Raw genomic sequence first — 16349 nt, 5'->3', positions numbered from 1 at the left:
TCATAGATTAGTTCAGTTAGGATTTCTGGGAATGGGATCCAACAGTATTTTGAGATGTTCCCCAATGATTTACACCTCCTGATCTAAAGTCACTAAACAGCCACCCCTTTGCAGAAGCCATAGTGTCTAGTGAGTTTAAATCACAATAGGGGTTTATACAAACTGTGAAATTGTTTGAATATGCAATGTGTAGGCGGGAGTGGATGGGCAGACTTGCATAGAGATAATGTTGCATACTGACCTTTTGGTACATACAATGCATGCATTTTTCAGTGTTCTACTTTTAGATGTTTACCACATGCATTCCCAACCACTGTTTAAAACAGTGCCTTAACAACTCCTCTTTGCCCCAAAACCAGGTATCCTGCTGGAATAGAGGAAAATGTTCATATGTATGCCAGTGCTTAATTATGAGACCGTGTGTCAATGTTATACATCTATTTGTAATTGTAGAGGTAGAAGGATTTGAGCAGTTACATAGACAAGTAAGGAATTTAACACACAACTATTAGAAAACAACCCCTGTGATACATTCCTGGGATTAACCACTCTTATTACTTGAAATTTCTTCTCCCAAGAAATCTAATATTTTTTTTAAGTGTATACCCCTTCCTCCTTTTTCCTTGTCCTGAATGGTGATTGTGTCTAAGCAGTATTTTTCTTATAAGTTTCATAATAACCTGGCAATACCCAAAAGCAGCTGTCATTCCATATTCCCTTCCAACTCTTCTAATAAATTGTCCAGACAAACCAGTTCCTCCTCAGCCATACCTGGATGTTTCTCTTCATCCCTTATCTCCTTCCTTTTGCTCTTCCTTATCACCTTTCTAGCATCTCTACCTCTCTCATAAGATCAAAACAGGAGCATATTTTTAGTAAGTCTGACAAATAGCAAATGAAGTAGAGAATCTTGCAGGTGACATTTCTTCTGATTGCATTGTCCATTTGATTCCATCTATTATACTTTGTTTAAAATATCATTACATTATTGAGATATTTAATATTTATGAACAACTAGTAGACTAGTTTGCATCCCCTATTGCCCAAGGGGAATGGAGCAAGGTGGATTCATTTAAGGGCATGTTTACAATAGTGATTATCACCCTAAGGTCTTGGTGCCTTGGAGACTGTGGAATTATAACATGGGGTTTCCATATATGTTATGCTCACCAAACACCTTGGTTTTCCACATCACAAACTTCCATAGAAATTACAACCTTTTCCTGGTATTTTCTTATTTTTTATAAATTTACCTTATTTTTTATAGATTTTTATACAGTTTTTTATAAATTGTTTCCTACTTAATATCTATACATTTTATTTCTAGCCATATAACATTATCTCAGTTTGTATAGGCCTTTATCTTATTTTTATGGGCTACTTATAATTTGTCACAATCACTTTGGTGTTATTTTTATCACAGATGGCAACAAGATCATTGTAATTGGTGTCATTTGTAAGTTATGAGTCCTCTTGTTCATTCCAGTCATTGATAAAATATTAAATATGCTGTAGGCTGTGGTCTTACCAGTCACACCTAAAATTCTCATTACACATCATCAGCCTTTTTATGATGGCTACATCCTAGTCTTATCTATTCTTAACTAAATAATGATCCTGACCTTCTATACTTAGCTTGTTGATAGGAAACTATTTGGAGTTAAACTGAAAAGTCTTACTTTTATACATATTGCAGTAAATCCATTTCCTCTCACAGAAGATGAGAGGAAGAAGCACATATGGAAAAGGACATTTGGCAAGGACATCAACAATGAAATGAACGTTGTCTCATTCTTTCTAGAGACATCTATATGTATTGGTTCATTTTTCTTCTCCTTCTTCTCCTCCTCCTCCTCCTCCTTCTGCTTCTTAGACTTGAGATCTATGAGAGAGGACTCTGGGGGTACAAAGAAACTTCTGTGCTGTTGGAATAGTGGATTAGTGGTTATCACCTACCAGCTAGTAAAATCTCAGATCTCAAAATCTCTGTAATAAAGCCTAAGAGAAGGAAAAAGAGGTTTGGATTTTTCAAAGCTTTTGGCTCCTTCAGGTGTGGAAGGTTTGGATTTTTCTTCAGGGCTATCTCCTGACTTAGTCATTCCTCTGATGTTTGCCATTGTCCAGAGGCATATGGGTGATCAGATAGGGAGTTCCCCCACTTCTTTGCAAGAGATTTCTCATGTGTCCCAATATCCAACTGTCTTCTGGCCCCAGTGGATAATGTCAAGCATCACTGATGGCATCTCTTGGCATTCTGACAATTTTCCTGCCCTGCCTACCAGAAATTTAGGAGATTATCCTTATCCTCCAGGCCCTGGAAGACCATCCAGGAGCCATAGCCTGCTCACTGAAGGCTCAGGAGTGATGCATTTGTGTCCTCAAACTGGAGACAAAAAAAATTCTTAGTAATAAACATATACACAGAACATATTTTCTCTTTATTAGAGTGTTTTTGATTTCTTTATTACTTGGATATGTTTTTTCTTAGAAGGTTTAAAATGTGGCTGCTATAGAGAAAAGTGGCAAAGGAAGACACTCAATAATGTAATCCTGTTGTCTTTTCACTCACAGGATACATTCAGTTACTTAAAGAAGAATTTCAGCAGATTCAGTTTGATATCCATTTTCTGATGCCAGACTCACTGTGGGGCTCTGGGGTGGGTACTGGGCAGCCACAGTTCTGGGGCCACCAAGGGGCCACTATTTGGCCCTGAAGGACTTAGGCATGCAGTGGAAAAGGAAGGGGGGAGAAGGACATGGGGATAGAGAAGCAAAATACTTAGAGGGCTTTGATGTATGTCAAAATAGAGATAAAAACAAAATGTGGTGGAAGCGAAGGAAATAGATAACCAATTCCTATAAGATTGGTCAGCAAAAGCTAACGGAGGCCCCTATGTATGAGGTGAGCCCTGGCAGATGGCTCTGGTTCTATCAGGAAGGCTCTGATGTGGTAGCACTCATGACATGCTTTGTGCTAGTTTGGAGTGCATGCTTCTTAAATATTTGTTAAATGGCCTTTCTAAGGGAGAACAGTATTTGAGAATGACTCTAATTCTCACCTCTCTAACTAGAGTAATGGAACGATTTACTTAAAATAGGTGAACTGGTGATTATTAACTATTTTGAGCAACAAATGTCTCTCCATATTAAAAAGCATGGTGCTCAAGATCAACAGAAGAGATCTGTTGACCTAACCAAAATAACTGGTGATTAAATACAATGAATGCAATTCCATTTCCTTGACATATTTTGGTATACCCATTTCCAGCTGTATTTTATTACTGCTAATCATATAGAAAAGGCCAGCAGTGAGCCATAGTTGATGGAACATTCCCATTGTTCTTCTGAGAGATTAATGGTGCCTTGTAAGACGCCTTATTAAGTCTGTTCCTTACTTCTGGCGTTTGTTTTTGAGAACAAATACATAATTATTAGGGAGGAAATCTCAAAGAAACTACTTTCAGAATTAAAGAGGCATTTCTCCCAGTAGCATAAAACTAAGGTTTTTCTCAACTGTTTTTCTGTTTTCACAACATGTTACTATAACAGCATAGATGTCCAGAAATCTAATAGACAAATTAAGAACTTTAAATGAAGCTGTTAAATTGAAAGTGCCTGTCAGCACATGTCTCATTCTCTCACATCTGCTCCTCCCCACATATTCGGGCTGGACCAGCCACACCCCAGGCACTGAGGCCAACCTGGGAAATCAGGCTGCTTTAAAGACCCAGGTGATTCAACACAAGCCAACACTGAAGCTTGTCTGGTCCTGGGCATGTGTTGGATTTCTAATCACTGAGACTACATCCCCACTTTGTACCCCAGTTCTGGTCTTTGGGACTTGACCCTCCTGTTTTACTGGGAACTCACTCAGCATCCAGATTTCTTGAGGTATGGGGTCTTACATACCTCATTAGTATGTAATGTAGTATGTAATTAGTATGTAATGTAAGACTAATTTACATTAGTCTTCCCATTGGTCCTTCTCCCTTCTTCCCCAACCCACCTGCAAGCATCTAGAATCTGACCTTAGGGCTACAGGCCTATCACTCCCAACTCAGAGGACTTCTGGAATCCCCCTTGCCAAATGCTGTCCACCTACTCGGAGAGCACAGCCATCTCTTTCTGCACTATGATGACATGACTGTCTGCTTGGATTATGACCTACTGCTGGAGAGAGAGAGAGAGAGGCACTGGAGTACAGTGATTAAGAACCTAAGCTCTAGGATCTCACCGTCTAGGTTCAAACTCTGACTCAACCACTTCTTACCTATGTAATTCTGAGTAAATGACTAAGCCTGAGTTTCCTTATCTGCAAAGCAAATATGATGGTAATAATAATAATAGTCCCTACCTGAAAGGGTCATTGGAGGAGTAAGTACTCTGTGCCACTGAGCTAGCATGTAGGAATGTTGGCGGAAGCATCCTATCTCCTGTTAGACTCTCGCCTGCACATCTGGCGTCCTTTAGTTGGCCCCACTGCTTGAAGTTAGCCCTTTTTATTAGTATAGGCCATATCTCATCAGTTCGCTTCCTGGCCTATAATGCCTCTGTGGATTGCTGTGGCCTGTAAAGGGACAAAAGCCTTGGCTGGGCACAGAAGGCCCTGCTGATCTGTGTACTGCTTGTGTCCCTTGCTATTACCAGACATGTCACCAGACATGGCAGCATTGTGCAAAGAAACAGACATGGGGATACTGGAGTTGGCATGTGCAAAGCTCGTTCTAGGACAGAGTGTATGGCAAGATGGGGAGAAGAGCCTTATTTCTTTATCTTGCTTCTTCTTTTTTTTTTTTTTTTTGGTCAGTCTTCCACTTTCTTAACTATTTGCATCCCTATATCAGCATCTTTTCCAGTTGCTAAGAAAATGTAATTGTGTTTGATACCTGCAAATAGGAGATGATCCAGTACAAGCTCTAGACATAGTTTATCTTTCTACATAGACTCTATCAAGGTCCATTTGTAAACTATAATGCCCTTGCTGGGTTCACGAAAGATTTATATAGTGAATGCAGTTTTAAAAATTTTACTTTTAAATTGCTGTAAGATAGAATATTAAGCACATACACACAGCATCAAAATTTATTTAACTTCCTCCAAGTTAAAAATGCCTGGATCTTAATTACCTAAACAGCTGACAGTAGCTGAAGAGGAAGCTTGTTTGTGCCTTTAGGAATATGTTTCCCTTGCCATGAAATAATGACCAACAAGAAGACATCTTCTCAAGGTTTAATAAATAAAACAAGATGTATTTTATATCTGAAACATCAACATAGTTCCCATGAGAGGCAGGAAATATGTATTCTGTGCAGGTGTAAATCTGTTCTACCAATGAATTCCCTTGGTAGTTGCACAGTACATGGATCATGCAGATTTCCTTTAAGACAAAATTAAAAACACTTCTTCCGACCCTAAACAATGGTTCGTGTGAAAGCATGCCATTTTATGTTTCCTGGACTAACTGAAAAATAGTTAAAACTATTTTAAACATTTTAATACTTGATGGAAGAGCTGACAAAATATGTGATGGAAGGATGTCAGTTTCACTAATCCTGTGTTGCAGGGAAAGAAACTAAAGTCTGACAATAGAGTAGACCGACACTTAAAAGCTCTCCCTTTAAATTATAGTGCAGCTTGATGGCTGCGATGAAAGGCAGGAAGGGGTCACACTGGAAAGAAAGGCATGTCATTCCTGGCATGTGAAAATTTTGCCCATTCTGCTAAAAATTAGTGTGTGTGTAGGGATTTCCAATGTATTCCAAGTTATAGGAATCAACTATATAATTTTTCTCCCAAGCTATGATACTTCTGAATATGGAAGGAGCACTAATAATAGTTACTTGGGGCTGATCACTACTAACTGTTCTGAATGTGACAACCTAGAGCCTATGGCTCCCCACTCCTAGATCACCCTGCAGTCTAAGCTTATGGTTGGCTATAAGCCCAAGTGGCCTCAAGGGATGGAGAATCATTGAGCAAAGTTGATTTGGGAGCCCCTCATGGTGTTTCAAAACTCTCTGGTAGGTTTAAGCTAGCCTGACCCTCCAATATTCTTCTGGTAGGGAGAATATCTTGAATTATAGAGTGTTACTGTATAGTCCTCTATTTTCTTAGGATAGAGGAATCCAGGGTGTACGTCTTTAAGCCAAACTTTCTAAACCTGACTTCAAATGTAATCCTATAGGCCCACCTGGGTGGCTCAGTCAGTTAGGCATCCGACTTCAGCTCAGGTCATGATCTGACAATTTGTGGGTTCAAACCCTGCATCGGGCTCTGTACTGACAGCCATCTCAGAGCCTAGAGCCTGCTTCAGATTCTGTGTGTGTCTCTCTCTCTAACCCTCCTCTGCTCACACTGTCTCTCTCTCTCTCTCTCAGAAAAAACAAAAAACAAAACAAAACATTAAAAGAATGTAATCATATAGGGAATTTTGAAAAATATAAATCCTTAGGCTCTAGCCCTAGATATTCTAACTTAATAGTAAGCTCAGGCACCTGTATTTTTTTTTTAATTTTTTAAATATTTATTTTTTGAGAGAGAGAGGGACAGGGAGAGTGAGCACAAGTGGGTGCGGGGCAAAGAGAGAGGGAGACAGAATATGAAGCAGGCTCCAGCTGTCAGTACAGAGCCCAATGTGGAGTTTGAACTCCCAAACCAAGTGATCATGACCTGAGCTGAAGTCGGACACTCAACCGACAACCACCCAGGCACACTAGGCATCTGTATTTTCAAAAATTCCTCTGGTGATTCTGATGCCTAGCCACATTTTATAGCCCGCTTGGATTTGTGAAGAGGCTATAAGGTTTTTAAAGAGCTGCAAATTTTAAATTTTCAATAGAAATATTAGAAGTTGAGAGCCAATGTAGGAAGGGAGAATTTCTGAAAAACAGAAATATTTTCCATAATTTAATTACATTTTGTATAGGACAGGAACAAAGGCAAATTGTTTAAAAATATATATGTTCCTTATTTTGCCCATGCCTTGTTTACTGGCTCAGGAACAATTTGAGACATTCATAAAAATGAGTCATTTTTTGAACTAAGCCCTTAAGGTTATAAAGTTTTAATAGACAGTAGAATTTGTTAAAGGAATTCCAGCAAAAGTTTACAAAGGAAACTATATAAAAGGAGGCAAGGAACTAGCTATATACTCTGTGAATAGTGCTCATATCTATCTTGTTCTGTGTGGTAGCCACTGGCATAGTATATACTAATTATTTTTTTATTATTTTTTAATGTTTTTATTTATTTCTGAGAGAGAGAGAGAGAAAGGGAGAGAGAGAGAGCATTAGCAGGGGAGGGTCAGAGAGAGAGGGAGACACAGAATCTGAAGCAGGCTCCAGGCTCTGAGCTGTCAGCATAGAGCCTGATGCAGGGCTCGAACCCACGAACAAGGAGATCATGACCTGAGCCGAAGTCGAACACTTAACCGACTGAGCCACCCAGGCACCCCAGTATGTGCTAATTATTTACTAAAAGGTAGATGGCTTTTTGAGGGAATGCTATTTATATGAGGATGATTCTCATTCTTTATATTTAGAGAAACTGAAGCATAGAAACAATAGAGCCTGACCCAAATATTTTTAGGGCTGGTGTTTATTAGCTTTTATTAGCCAAACAAGATGATTCGTATTTTTAAGCCTAATTCTCAGGGACTACCGAGGGAAAGAAATCTGTTGGCTCCACCATTCATTCTTTACTCCTTCCTTGGTGTCCAGTCTTCTACTAATGGGACTAGATACTTTCCAATTGAAAGAGATCATGAAAGCTTTAGGCCATTATGTTGAAACCAAAACTCATCTGATTACTATGTTTATGCTTTCCTTTGACTGTTAAAGAAAAAGAATTTTGTGTCTGTGCATATTTAAGAATGATTACATTCAAGTTTTAGAGAAGAAAGTTATAAAGGTTACAAAAATTCTTTTTCTTATCTTGGCACAATACTCTTTCCACTCTTATCAAGGTGCATCTGAGTACTTACATGTCAGGCTTTATCTAGGGGCCGATATCTTCTTTTTAAGGGACTTCTTTTAAAGAAGTATAATAAGCAAATCTCTTTCTCCATGGCTTTAGGGTACTGTAAAGCAGGTAATATATACAAGATCCAAAGTGTAGAGAAAAAAAGAGTGTTTCTTGGCATAAATCACTTTTATGTGAAAACAGGACCCTTGCCCTTTTCCTCACACAAACCAAACCAGGAAGATCATGAAAGGGCCCAGAACCCCACAGGTCAGTGCACCAGCCCCATTCTTGCAGGGGCCAATTCTCTGTGGGCGTTTCATCATAGAGAACTTATGTTGAAAAGTAGGGCAAACTGAAAGCAGTTTCATTCAGAATATGAATAAATATCTGTTATTTTATGGACTTGAGTGGGCAGGATGCATAAGCAGGTGGTTTTTCAAATTACTGGACTTTCCAGATGCTGTTTACTATTGCAGCTGTTCTTACTTTAAGCCCTTTTAAAATGTAGCCAGTGCTGCTGTTAATTGGAAGAATAAGCCACATCATGAGCTTTTTCATAATTCAAAGGCACTTGGTGTATCTTGTCTAAATTTTAATAAGTCTTATGAAATTTTATAACCAAACCAAATTGGAGTTAATCTTTCAGTGTCTTTTGATGACAGAAGATGGAGAAGAGAGATTTTCTTTTAATAAACATTTAAAATGTGTATCATTGTTGGTTAAACTTGTGTTTTCAGATGCTTAAGAATGAATAATATCCCCCATCTTAGTATCGTTCTTTGTTCGGTGACATGAGAATAATTTCCCACCAAAAATGACCATAATGCTCCTTTAAATGCTGGAGATTCTGAATTCCATGCATGGTCTCCTATGTGGCAGCATGTCAATCACCATCTTGTGAAGCTATCTCCTACACAAATAAACCAACAAAACTGACTCCAACAGAAGAAAATATTTACAGGGTGCTGAGTGCTTTGAGACAATCTGATCTTACAAATTTTATGCTTTGATTATATGTATATAAAATAAACAGAGAATTAAAAATGGCCTTTATATTGAGATTAATCGCCAATTGCTCTAGATTGCTTTCTAGTTGAAAGGGATCAGGGAGGCATTAGGACATTATTTTGAAATCAAAACTGATCTGATTACCATGTATATGACTTTTTTTTTTTTTGACTGCCAAGGAAAATTTTGTGTCTGAAAATATTTAAGAATTATTACATTCTTTTTAAAAATTTTTTAAATGTTTGTTTTTGAGACAGAAAGAGAGAGAGACAGAGCATTAGAGGGGAAGGGGCAGAGAGAGAGGGACACACAGATTCCAAAGCAGGTTGCAGGCTCTGAGCTGTCAGTACAGAGCCTGACGCAGGGCTCGCACCCATAGACTGTGAGATCGTGACCTGAGCTGAAGTTGGGTGCTCAACCGACTGAGCCACCCAGGCGCCCCATTACATACAAGTTTTAGGATAGAAAGTTACAAATGCATATTTTTACTTTCCAACAAAGTTCTCTCAGATGTTCTGACTTTTCTCAGAATTAATCTCAGAATCATTTCAATTCATTTCTTCCCTCAAAGCAATAGTCTGTAGGAATCACATAATCTTGTCTATTCTTCACTTATAATATATTTCAAAATATCTTTTTTGGACAGTAATCATTTGAAAACATGGATAAAATTTTAAGTTTCTTTAGCCCTTAAATTTCCCTTAAGTAATTTGGAAGTTAGGCTGGTAACCATTATGTTCTCTTCCAATTCTAAAATTCTGTCATTTTGTGCTTTTTATCCACAGTGTCACTGCATACTGTCCTTTTCATTTCATGTCTAGACCAAAATACGGTTACCTCTTAACAGTTCTCTGCTCATCCAGACTGGCTACCTTTCATTACACACTACTGCTTAACTAGTCATCTTCCAGAAAGCCCACCCTCGTCATGTCATACTCAAACTTGAAGTCTTCTTGCCTTCTCACTGCTGAGATGATAAAGTCCAAAGTTATGAGTGCTGAATAAAGGACTGTGCCATCTGGCCAGGATTGTCTGGTTCATCTCTATGACGTACCATTCTGCCACGTGAACTCTGTAATTCCTATCAAAATGGGCTACTAAACCTTCCATCATGCCCTCTATGAGACATTCCCATCTCTGTGCCTGGCTTAGTTAGAACCCTCCTGTGCTTTTCTCAGCTATTTGCATTCTGTTTGTCCTTAGTGATCCAACTCAGATTGCACTCTTCCGTGCTCTTCTCTATTAAACTATAATCCATCTCCCTTTCCCTCACCCTATTGTTGTATCCACAGGAAGGTCGCCCTAACACTTAACATCAATACCATTCACTTTTTTAAAAACCTCATTGAAGAATAATTGACAAATATAATTGAATGTATTCAGAGTGTGCAATGTGATGATCCGATTATACATCCACATTGTTTGATTAGCAAGATCAAGATAATACCATTCACTTTTTAAAAACCTTTTTAGTATTCAATATTCAATACTACTTACTTTTGACTTATCATATTATATATTTGATCTATTTCCAAAATGATGATAAGGTTTAGAGACCACATAAAATAACCTGTCTTTAAAACATTTTTTTCAATGTTTTTTATTTATTTCTGAGAGAGAGACAGCATGAGCAGGGGAGGGTCAGAGACAGAGGGAAACACAGAATCTGAAACAGGCTCCAGACTCTGAGCTCGCTGTCAGCACAGAGCCCAATGCAGGGCTCGAACCCATAAACCATGCGATCATGACCTGAGCTGAAGTTGGATGCTCAATCGACTGAGACACCCAGGTGCCCCAAAATAGCCTGTCTTAAAAAAGAAAGTGAAAATGCAAAACCATATTTGGGAAAGAATAAGTAACATGGGTTAATGAAACTTAAAATCTAGCTGTATATTTCCTGGCAGTCAAAGCAAAAAAGGACCCATTAGATAGCATTTGGCAGTGGCTTACTATTGTGATATGGTGTGTGTGTATTCTTTAAAACTTTTTATCTCCATACATCTTGTCTCACTAACTATAATCCTTGTGATTGCTAGGACTTATTTGGGGAATTGTCCTCTGTAGTCTGTAATACAGTGTGTAGTCTAGCATATGATGAGTTTAACAAAGGAATTGATTGATGGCTAATAATGATATCTGAAGCCATTTTATTTATGTAGAAATTCCAAATAAGTATATAGTAAATATACAAGCAAAAATGTGAACATAAAAAAGAAGACAGAAATCTCAGAGGGAAAATGAGCCTCTGAAGTTGTGATCACTTTAATCAGAAGAAATTTTAAAAAGCATTCATAGCCTACTATTTTTGGACAAATGTCTATACAGATATCTCATAGTACAGCAAACCTTTAGTGAGATAAGAAACTAATTTTATTGGAAATAAATTGTATAGACCAATTTGTGTCATTATCACGAGTAGAATAGGTGATAATATGCTACTCTCTTGAAATATAAATTCATGGCATACCCAGCTTATGAGTTTTCTTTCCCTCCCTAAGTAGTTGTTTTATGAGACTGAAAGGACACTGCGCAGATACACCATGCTGTTCCCTCCACTGTACATCAGGGTTTTATTTCTTCTACTTCTGGAGTTACTTTTCTAAACTTGTCATAAGAGTCTTTTAAAAATGTAGGGAACTAGTCTGGCGCTGTCCAAAAGCAATTTCCATGATGATGGAAATGTTCTATACCTGTGCTGTCTAATACAGGAGCTAGTAACCTCATAAGTTGAGAACTCAGAATGTGAATAGTGTGACTGAGGAACTGAATTTTAAATTTTATTGAATGTTAATTACTTGAAATTTAAATTAAAAGAGCCACAAGAGGCTAGTGACTACAGACTCCACAGAGGCAGCTTTTATAGAGCTGCTTGCCTTTAAAAACAGACCTTTCCTTAACTGATTTGGTATCCTGACCACTGTTTCTTCTATTATCACATGAAGTTTTAAGCTACCGTGTGTTCAAAGTAGAACTTGGGATGATTTTGTTATTTTAAAAGTCTGTGTCATCAAAAGTAAAATTTAGGGAAATTTATTATTTACTGCCATGTACATTGGAGAGAATCACCCCTCTGTCATTATGTTTGTTCTTGGACTCAAAGAAAAACACTTCTAAAATAGGAGTCTCTGTAGAATATAGGCCACCTTTCCTGGCTGTACTGGCAGATGGTACTCTTTGAGTAGAATTAGCTCTTGTAGCCTGGGTCTCTCTCTGTAGAGCATTCTCTGAAGTCCTCTCTTGACCAGACATCTGGTCTCCAAAATCTTCCCAAGGTGGATTTTTCTGTCTGACTGTCTTGTTTTGCTCATAGGAGCAAATGGGAGGGGTTTGCTTTCTCTAGGCCAGCAGGAGCTAGCTTTAACTCTTCCTTTTAATTTTTTTTTAATATGAGGATTCCCACACTTGCTCTTTGAAATGCTATTCTGTAAACTGCTATTTCCTCTAAGCCTGTTATGCCTTTTTTCCATCTGTGTTGAAGTCTCTTTTCCCAGTGGGGCTTTTCTTTCTCAGCTTAGTCATGCTATGTGTGAAGACCCACATCCACACTGCTGGCCTCTGTGACTCATCCTGGGAGGCTTGCTTGCTCCAGGAACCCCACTCACACTATGGTGGAACATCAGGGAGGCTCCAATGAAGCTGGACCTTTCTGAAATCTGCCTCTTTTCCTGGCATCTCTTCTCGTCCAAAGCTACATGAGAAAGGCAAAAATCAAAAATGCCCTTCCCCCCTGCCCCTTTGAGGTAATGCTTTTAGTAAATAAATATTTTTTAGCAACTCTAATTTCCAGTTTATAAGCTACTCTTGTTATTGCTGTTGCTTTTAAAAAATCCATAATCTGGCTAGTAGGAAACCCCGCTAATGCTCCAGTTTTCCTTTTTCCTCCATCAGCAAGCCAAGAGAGTCAATTCTGATGGTTAGATTTTCCTTCCAGTTACAGGTTAAATTGTTTCCCTTTTTGAAATATATTATTCATAAATGTGAACAGTCTCTGAACTCTAGCCCCTCCCATTCGCCAATAGGAGACTGGATACGTGGAAATCGCTCATCTGCCCCATTGGCTGTTCTGGGTTGTGGAGAACTGGGTCTTCACACTGTAAGCTTTCAGGCCAGGGTTTTCCTTGGCCCTCTCCACCCCTCAAGAAAACCCTCTGCCAAGAATGGCGTAGGCCCATGATTTCCCAATCCAGATGGGTTCAGACAATAAATTTCTGACTTGATTTGCTAAAAGGGTCAAAGTTGAATAATATAATTATAATCAAAAACTGACCACTGACTCAAACCCAAGTTTGGCCAATAACTCCTTTAATTAACTTTGTTTTTAAATCACTAAACACATTCTGAAAGTATAAAGAGGAACTCCAACCTGAGTGTCCCATTAGCTGAGAGAAGGCTGACTCAGGTAGTCAATAAAGAAACAACTTTATATACCTAACTAGAGATGTCTATGGGAGAAATCAAGAAGCACACATTATTTTTGATTGTGTAAATTAGCTTGATTGTGCATGAATACCACCTTTTTCCAGTTAAAATACCGTTCATATATATATAATCTATCCTATTATATGTAATATATATTATATGTATTATTTGTACTTAGTCTGAAGCATTTTTACCCATTGTATTATTTTCAAGAAAATATCTTGATTTGAGCTGTGATAATCTGCCCACCCTACACTCCGGTTCTCATCTTGGCACAAGACCTTACAAAATGACCTTACTACTTTAAATCTATGTGCAATAGGGTACCACCCTTCACCAGGCGATAAGCCTGGGAATAGACAGAAGGTGATCTGCAAGGCAACTGTCCCACCTTCCCAAGGAGTCCAGGTCAATCTCTTGCAGAGATCCGGAGGTTCGTTTGCCAGGACAAAAGTGCAGTTATAGGAAAAGTGCAGTTATATGAAACTCCATTAGCTACATTCCAACTGAACTAAGTGGGGGTGGGGGTGGGGAGGGGATATGTGACATTTCTGAAGACTGCTGGAGCTCCCACATATCAAGCCCAGAAAACGGTATGTGTGGCAAAAGTACAGAAGGATCCACAGACTCCTTGCCAGAGGAGAGCTGTCCCAACCCTGACAACGTCACTGGGGTGGGGATTGGGGGGGGCGTCCTTTACACGCTGGCCGCCTCACCTTACCTTGACAACGTCGTCATTGAGATGCTTGGGGTCGCGGTTGACCAAGTCGATCTCCTTGGTGTGCGCGTCGTACACTTGCTTCTCGTTAATCTCTTCTGCCATGGCTTTGTTGTTGGGCTTGTAGATGTTGCCCTGTTCCCGGATGGGGACAGTGTAGAGATGTCCCTGCGAAGGGCGGACGTCCAGGAGGGGGAGGGTGGTCCGGGCAATGGAACGAAAATTTCAAAAAGAAAAACAAGTGATCAGAAGTCGGGCTGGCGGCGGAGCAAACCTCGAGGCTCAAAATCGAACTAACCGCTTAGGCAGCGGTGGCTCTGCGCACAGTAAACTCCTTGGCGCCGCTAGCTTTTTAAGAGGATCGAGCAGAGGACACCACACCCCTCCGTACCAGGCAGGGAGCTCCTGTCTCCCCCGCCCGCCGCCAGGGGTCAGGGCAAACCCCGCGGCGCAGTCTGCCCAGGCCCCCGCCCTGCGCGCCCCAGCTGGCGGAGACCCAGTGGAGACCCCGGCAGGGGAGGGGATCCGATCTCTGACTTCTGCCCAGGCACTTTCTCTGCTACGCCACGCTCGTCCCGAGTACTCCACCTGCTCCATTACCCCGGCCCCGGCCCCCATTCCTACTCTCAGTAATCTCTTCCAGCTCGTCTTTCAGATCTAGGTTGAACCCCCCGACCCATGGGGTGTCCTCATTTTTGTTGCTTCCTGGTCGCATCTCCCTCGCACCTGTTGGCATCCTCCTCCCCACTCTCCCTCTGCCCTCTTTGTCCCTACACTGTTCTCCTCACCCCCGCCGTGGTCACAGCCCGAAAGCCCCCATCTCTGGGCCGAACCATGTGTCAAACCCCCACTCCCTACAACAGTGTTATCTCACCTGCAAGGCGCCCTCGACCCACCCTCAGGTCACTCCTAGGCTGCCGGCCGGTGGCTGAGCGGCGGCCGGGTTTGGGAAAACGAGGTCTCCACACTCGGGCGGAGCCCAAGCGCAGTAGGGTGGTTGGACCGGGTGGTGGTAGTTGGGGGGAGGAGAGGTGCATCCTTCTCCAAACACCCCCGCCAGACGCCAAGATGCAGGTAAAGTTCTTGAGGTGGCCCAAGAGCTTTGGAAAGTGCAAACATGACTCTCTGCCGCTGGAGCCAACCGGTCCAGGTGCCTGGCGGGGAGTCACGGGGACCGTCCCCAGGATTGCGGGTGAATGACTTCCAACCCTGCGTTCCAGCTCGCCGCCTCCCAGCAGTCAGGGGTTGGACCACGGGAGTCCCGAAATAAAGCAGCACCCCGGACCCACCTAGAAATGCATGCTCGGTCCAGCAAGCAGACCTAATTTCATGACCCCCGCCCCCTTTTCCGCCTCTCTCTAGTTTAGGGGGCCCAGGGCCCCTTTTTCAATAGGAAAATCTAAAACATTCCTGCTTCCTCTTCAGCTCCCCACCCAGGCCCATTCTTCAGAGGTGCCAGCGAGAGGAGTGTTCTAAAGTCAAGAGAGGGCTGGGGCAAGGAAAGCAGTCGGAATATTTGGAGTGGGAGATAGCAGAAGGAGGCACTCCTGGCGTTCCTCTGGGCCCGGCGCGCACCCACCCAAGCCTACCTCGGAGTCTACGTATTTGCCCCCAGACATGCTGGCTCGTGGCTGGATGAAGCCTCTGAGATTTCCCTGGGCTGTTATTTAAGGGAACTGAGGAAGGAAGATCTTGTATTGTATGGGGGAAAAAAAGGCGCTGGCGGGGGGGCGGTGGCTGGGAGGGAGCCTCCTGGCCTCCGGCCAAGGGTTTGTTCTGCTCGCTGTTGGCCGGGACTTGCGCTGCGCTGGGTCTAGGCACATCCCCAAGGTTCTGGCAGCGGAGGGCGGGGAGCGCCCGCAGGGAGGAAAGAGCACTGAAAAAGCGTTTCACCCGCTCTGGGTTGCTTGGGCAGATAATTTTAAACCTGGGGCAAGATTTTCCCAGTTATGAACCACTGAGAGGCGTCCTGCGGAGAGCGAATGTTTTTGCAGTGCATCATCCTTAAAGGGGTAGGGAGTGCAGGGATCCGGTGCTCAAGCAGAGATGCCCAGTATGGGCACCAGAGCTTCAGAAAGAATTCTGCTCTGTTCTGAGCCGTTCTTCCCATCGCCCACGTTCCATCGCTGCTCAAGACACAGCTAGCTCCCTGTTTCACAGAGGAAGGGATGAAATGTGGCCTGGGAACTTTAGGTGCATTTCATCTAAACACAAGGAAGGAATTTGTGTGGGTGCGTGTGTG

General features: G+C 41.4%; 1 protein-coding gene across 2 annotated transcripts in view; it reads right to left on the bottom strand.

The window, feature by feature from the left end:
• The window catches only part of CAV1 (caveolin 1), a 35747-nt gene extending 19739 nt beyond the window's left edge, over positions 1 to 16008 (bottom strand). The window contains exons 1-2 of one of the 2 annotated variants that reach the window (XM_039222052.1): positions 15697 to 16008; positions 14111 to 14275 (exon numbers count right to left, since the gene is read on the bottom strand). In XM_039222052.1, the coding sequence (XP_039077983.1) occupies positions 14111 to 14275; positions 15697 to 15726 (195 nt within the window). In that variant the 5' untranslated portion in view covers positions 15727 to 16008. Of the gene's footprint in view, positions 1 to 14110; positions 14276 to 14981; positions 15331 to 15696 lie in introns of those variants that run through there. The other variant, XM_039222053.1, reaches the window with a different exon arrangement.
• Positions 16009 to 16349: the final 341 nt, after the last annotated feature.

The sequence above is a fragment of the Hyaena hyaena genome, unplaced genomic scaffold (assembly GCF_003009895.1).
Source record: "Hyaena hyaena isolate Hyena2069 unplaced genomic scaffold, ASM300989v1 scaffold_1044, whole genome shotgun sequence".
Taxonomy (NCBI): domain Eukaryota; kingdom Metazoa; phylum Chordata; class Mammalia; order Carnivora; family Hyaenidae; genus Hyaena; species Hyaena hyaena.
Note: the sequence above shows the minus strand (reverse complement) of the source record. Positions and strands in the feature narration are given on the sequence as shown.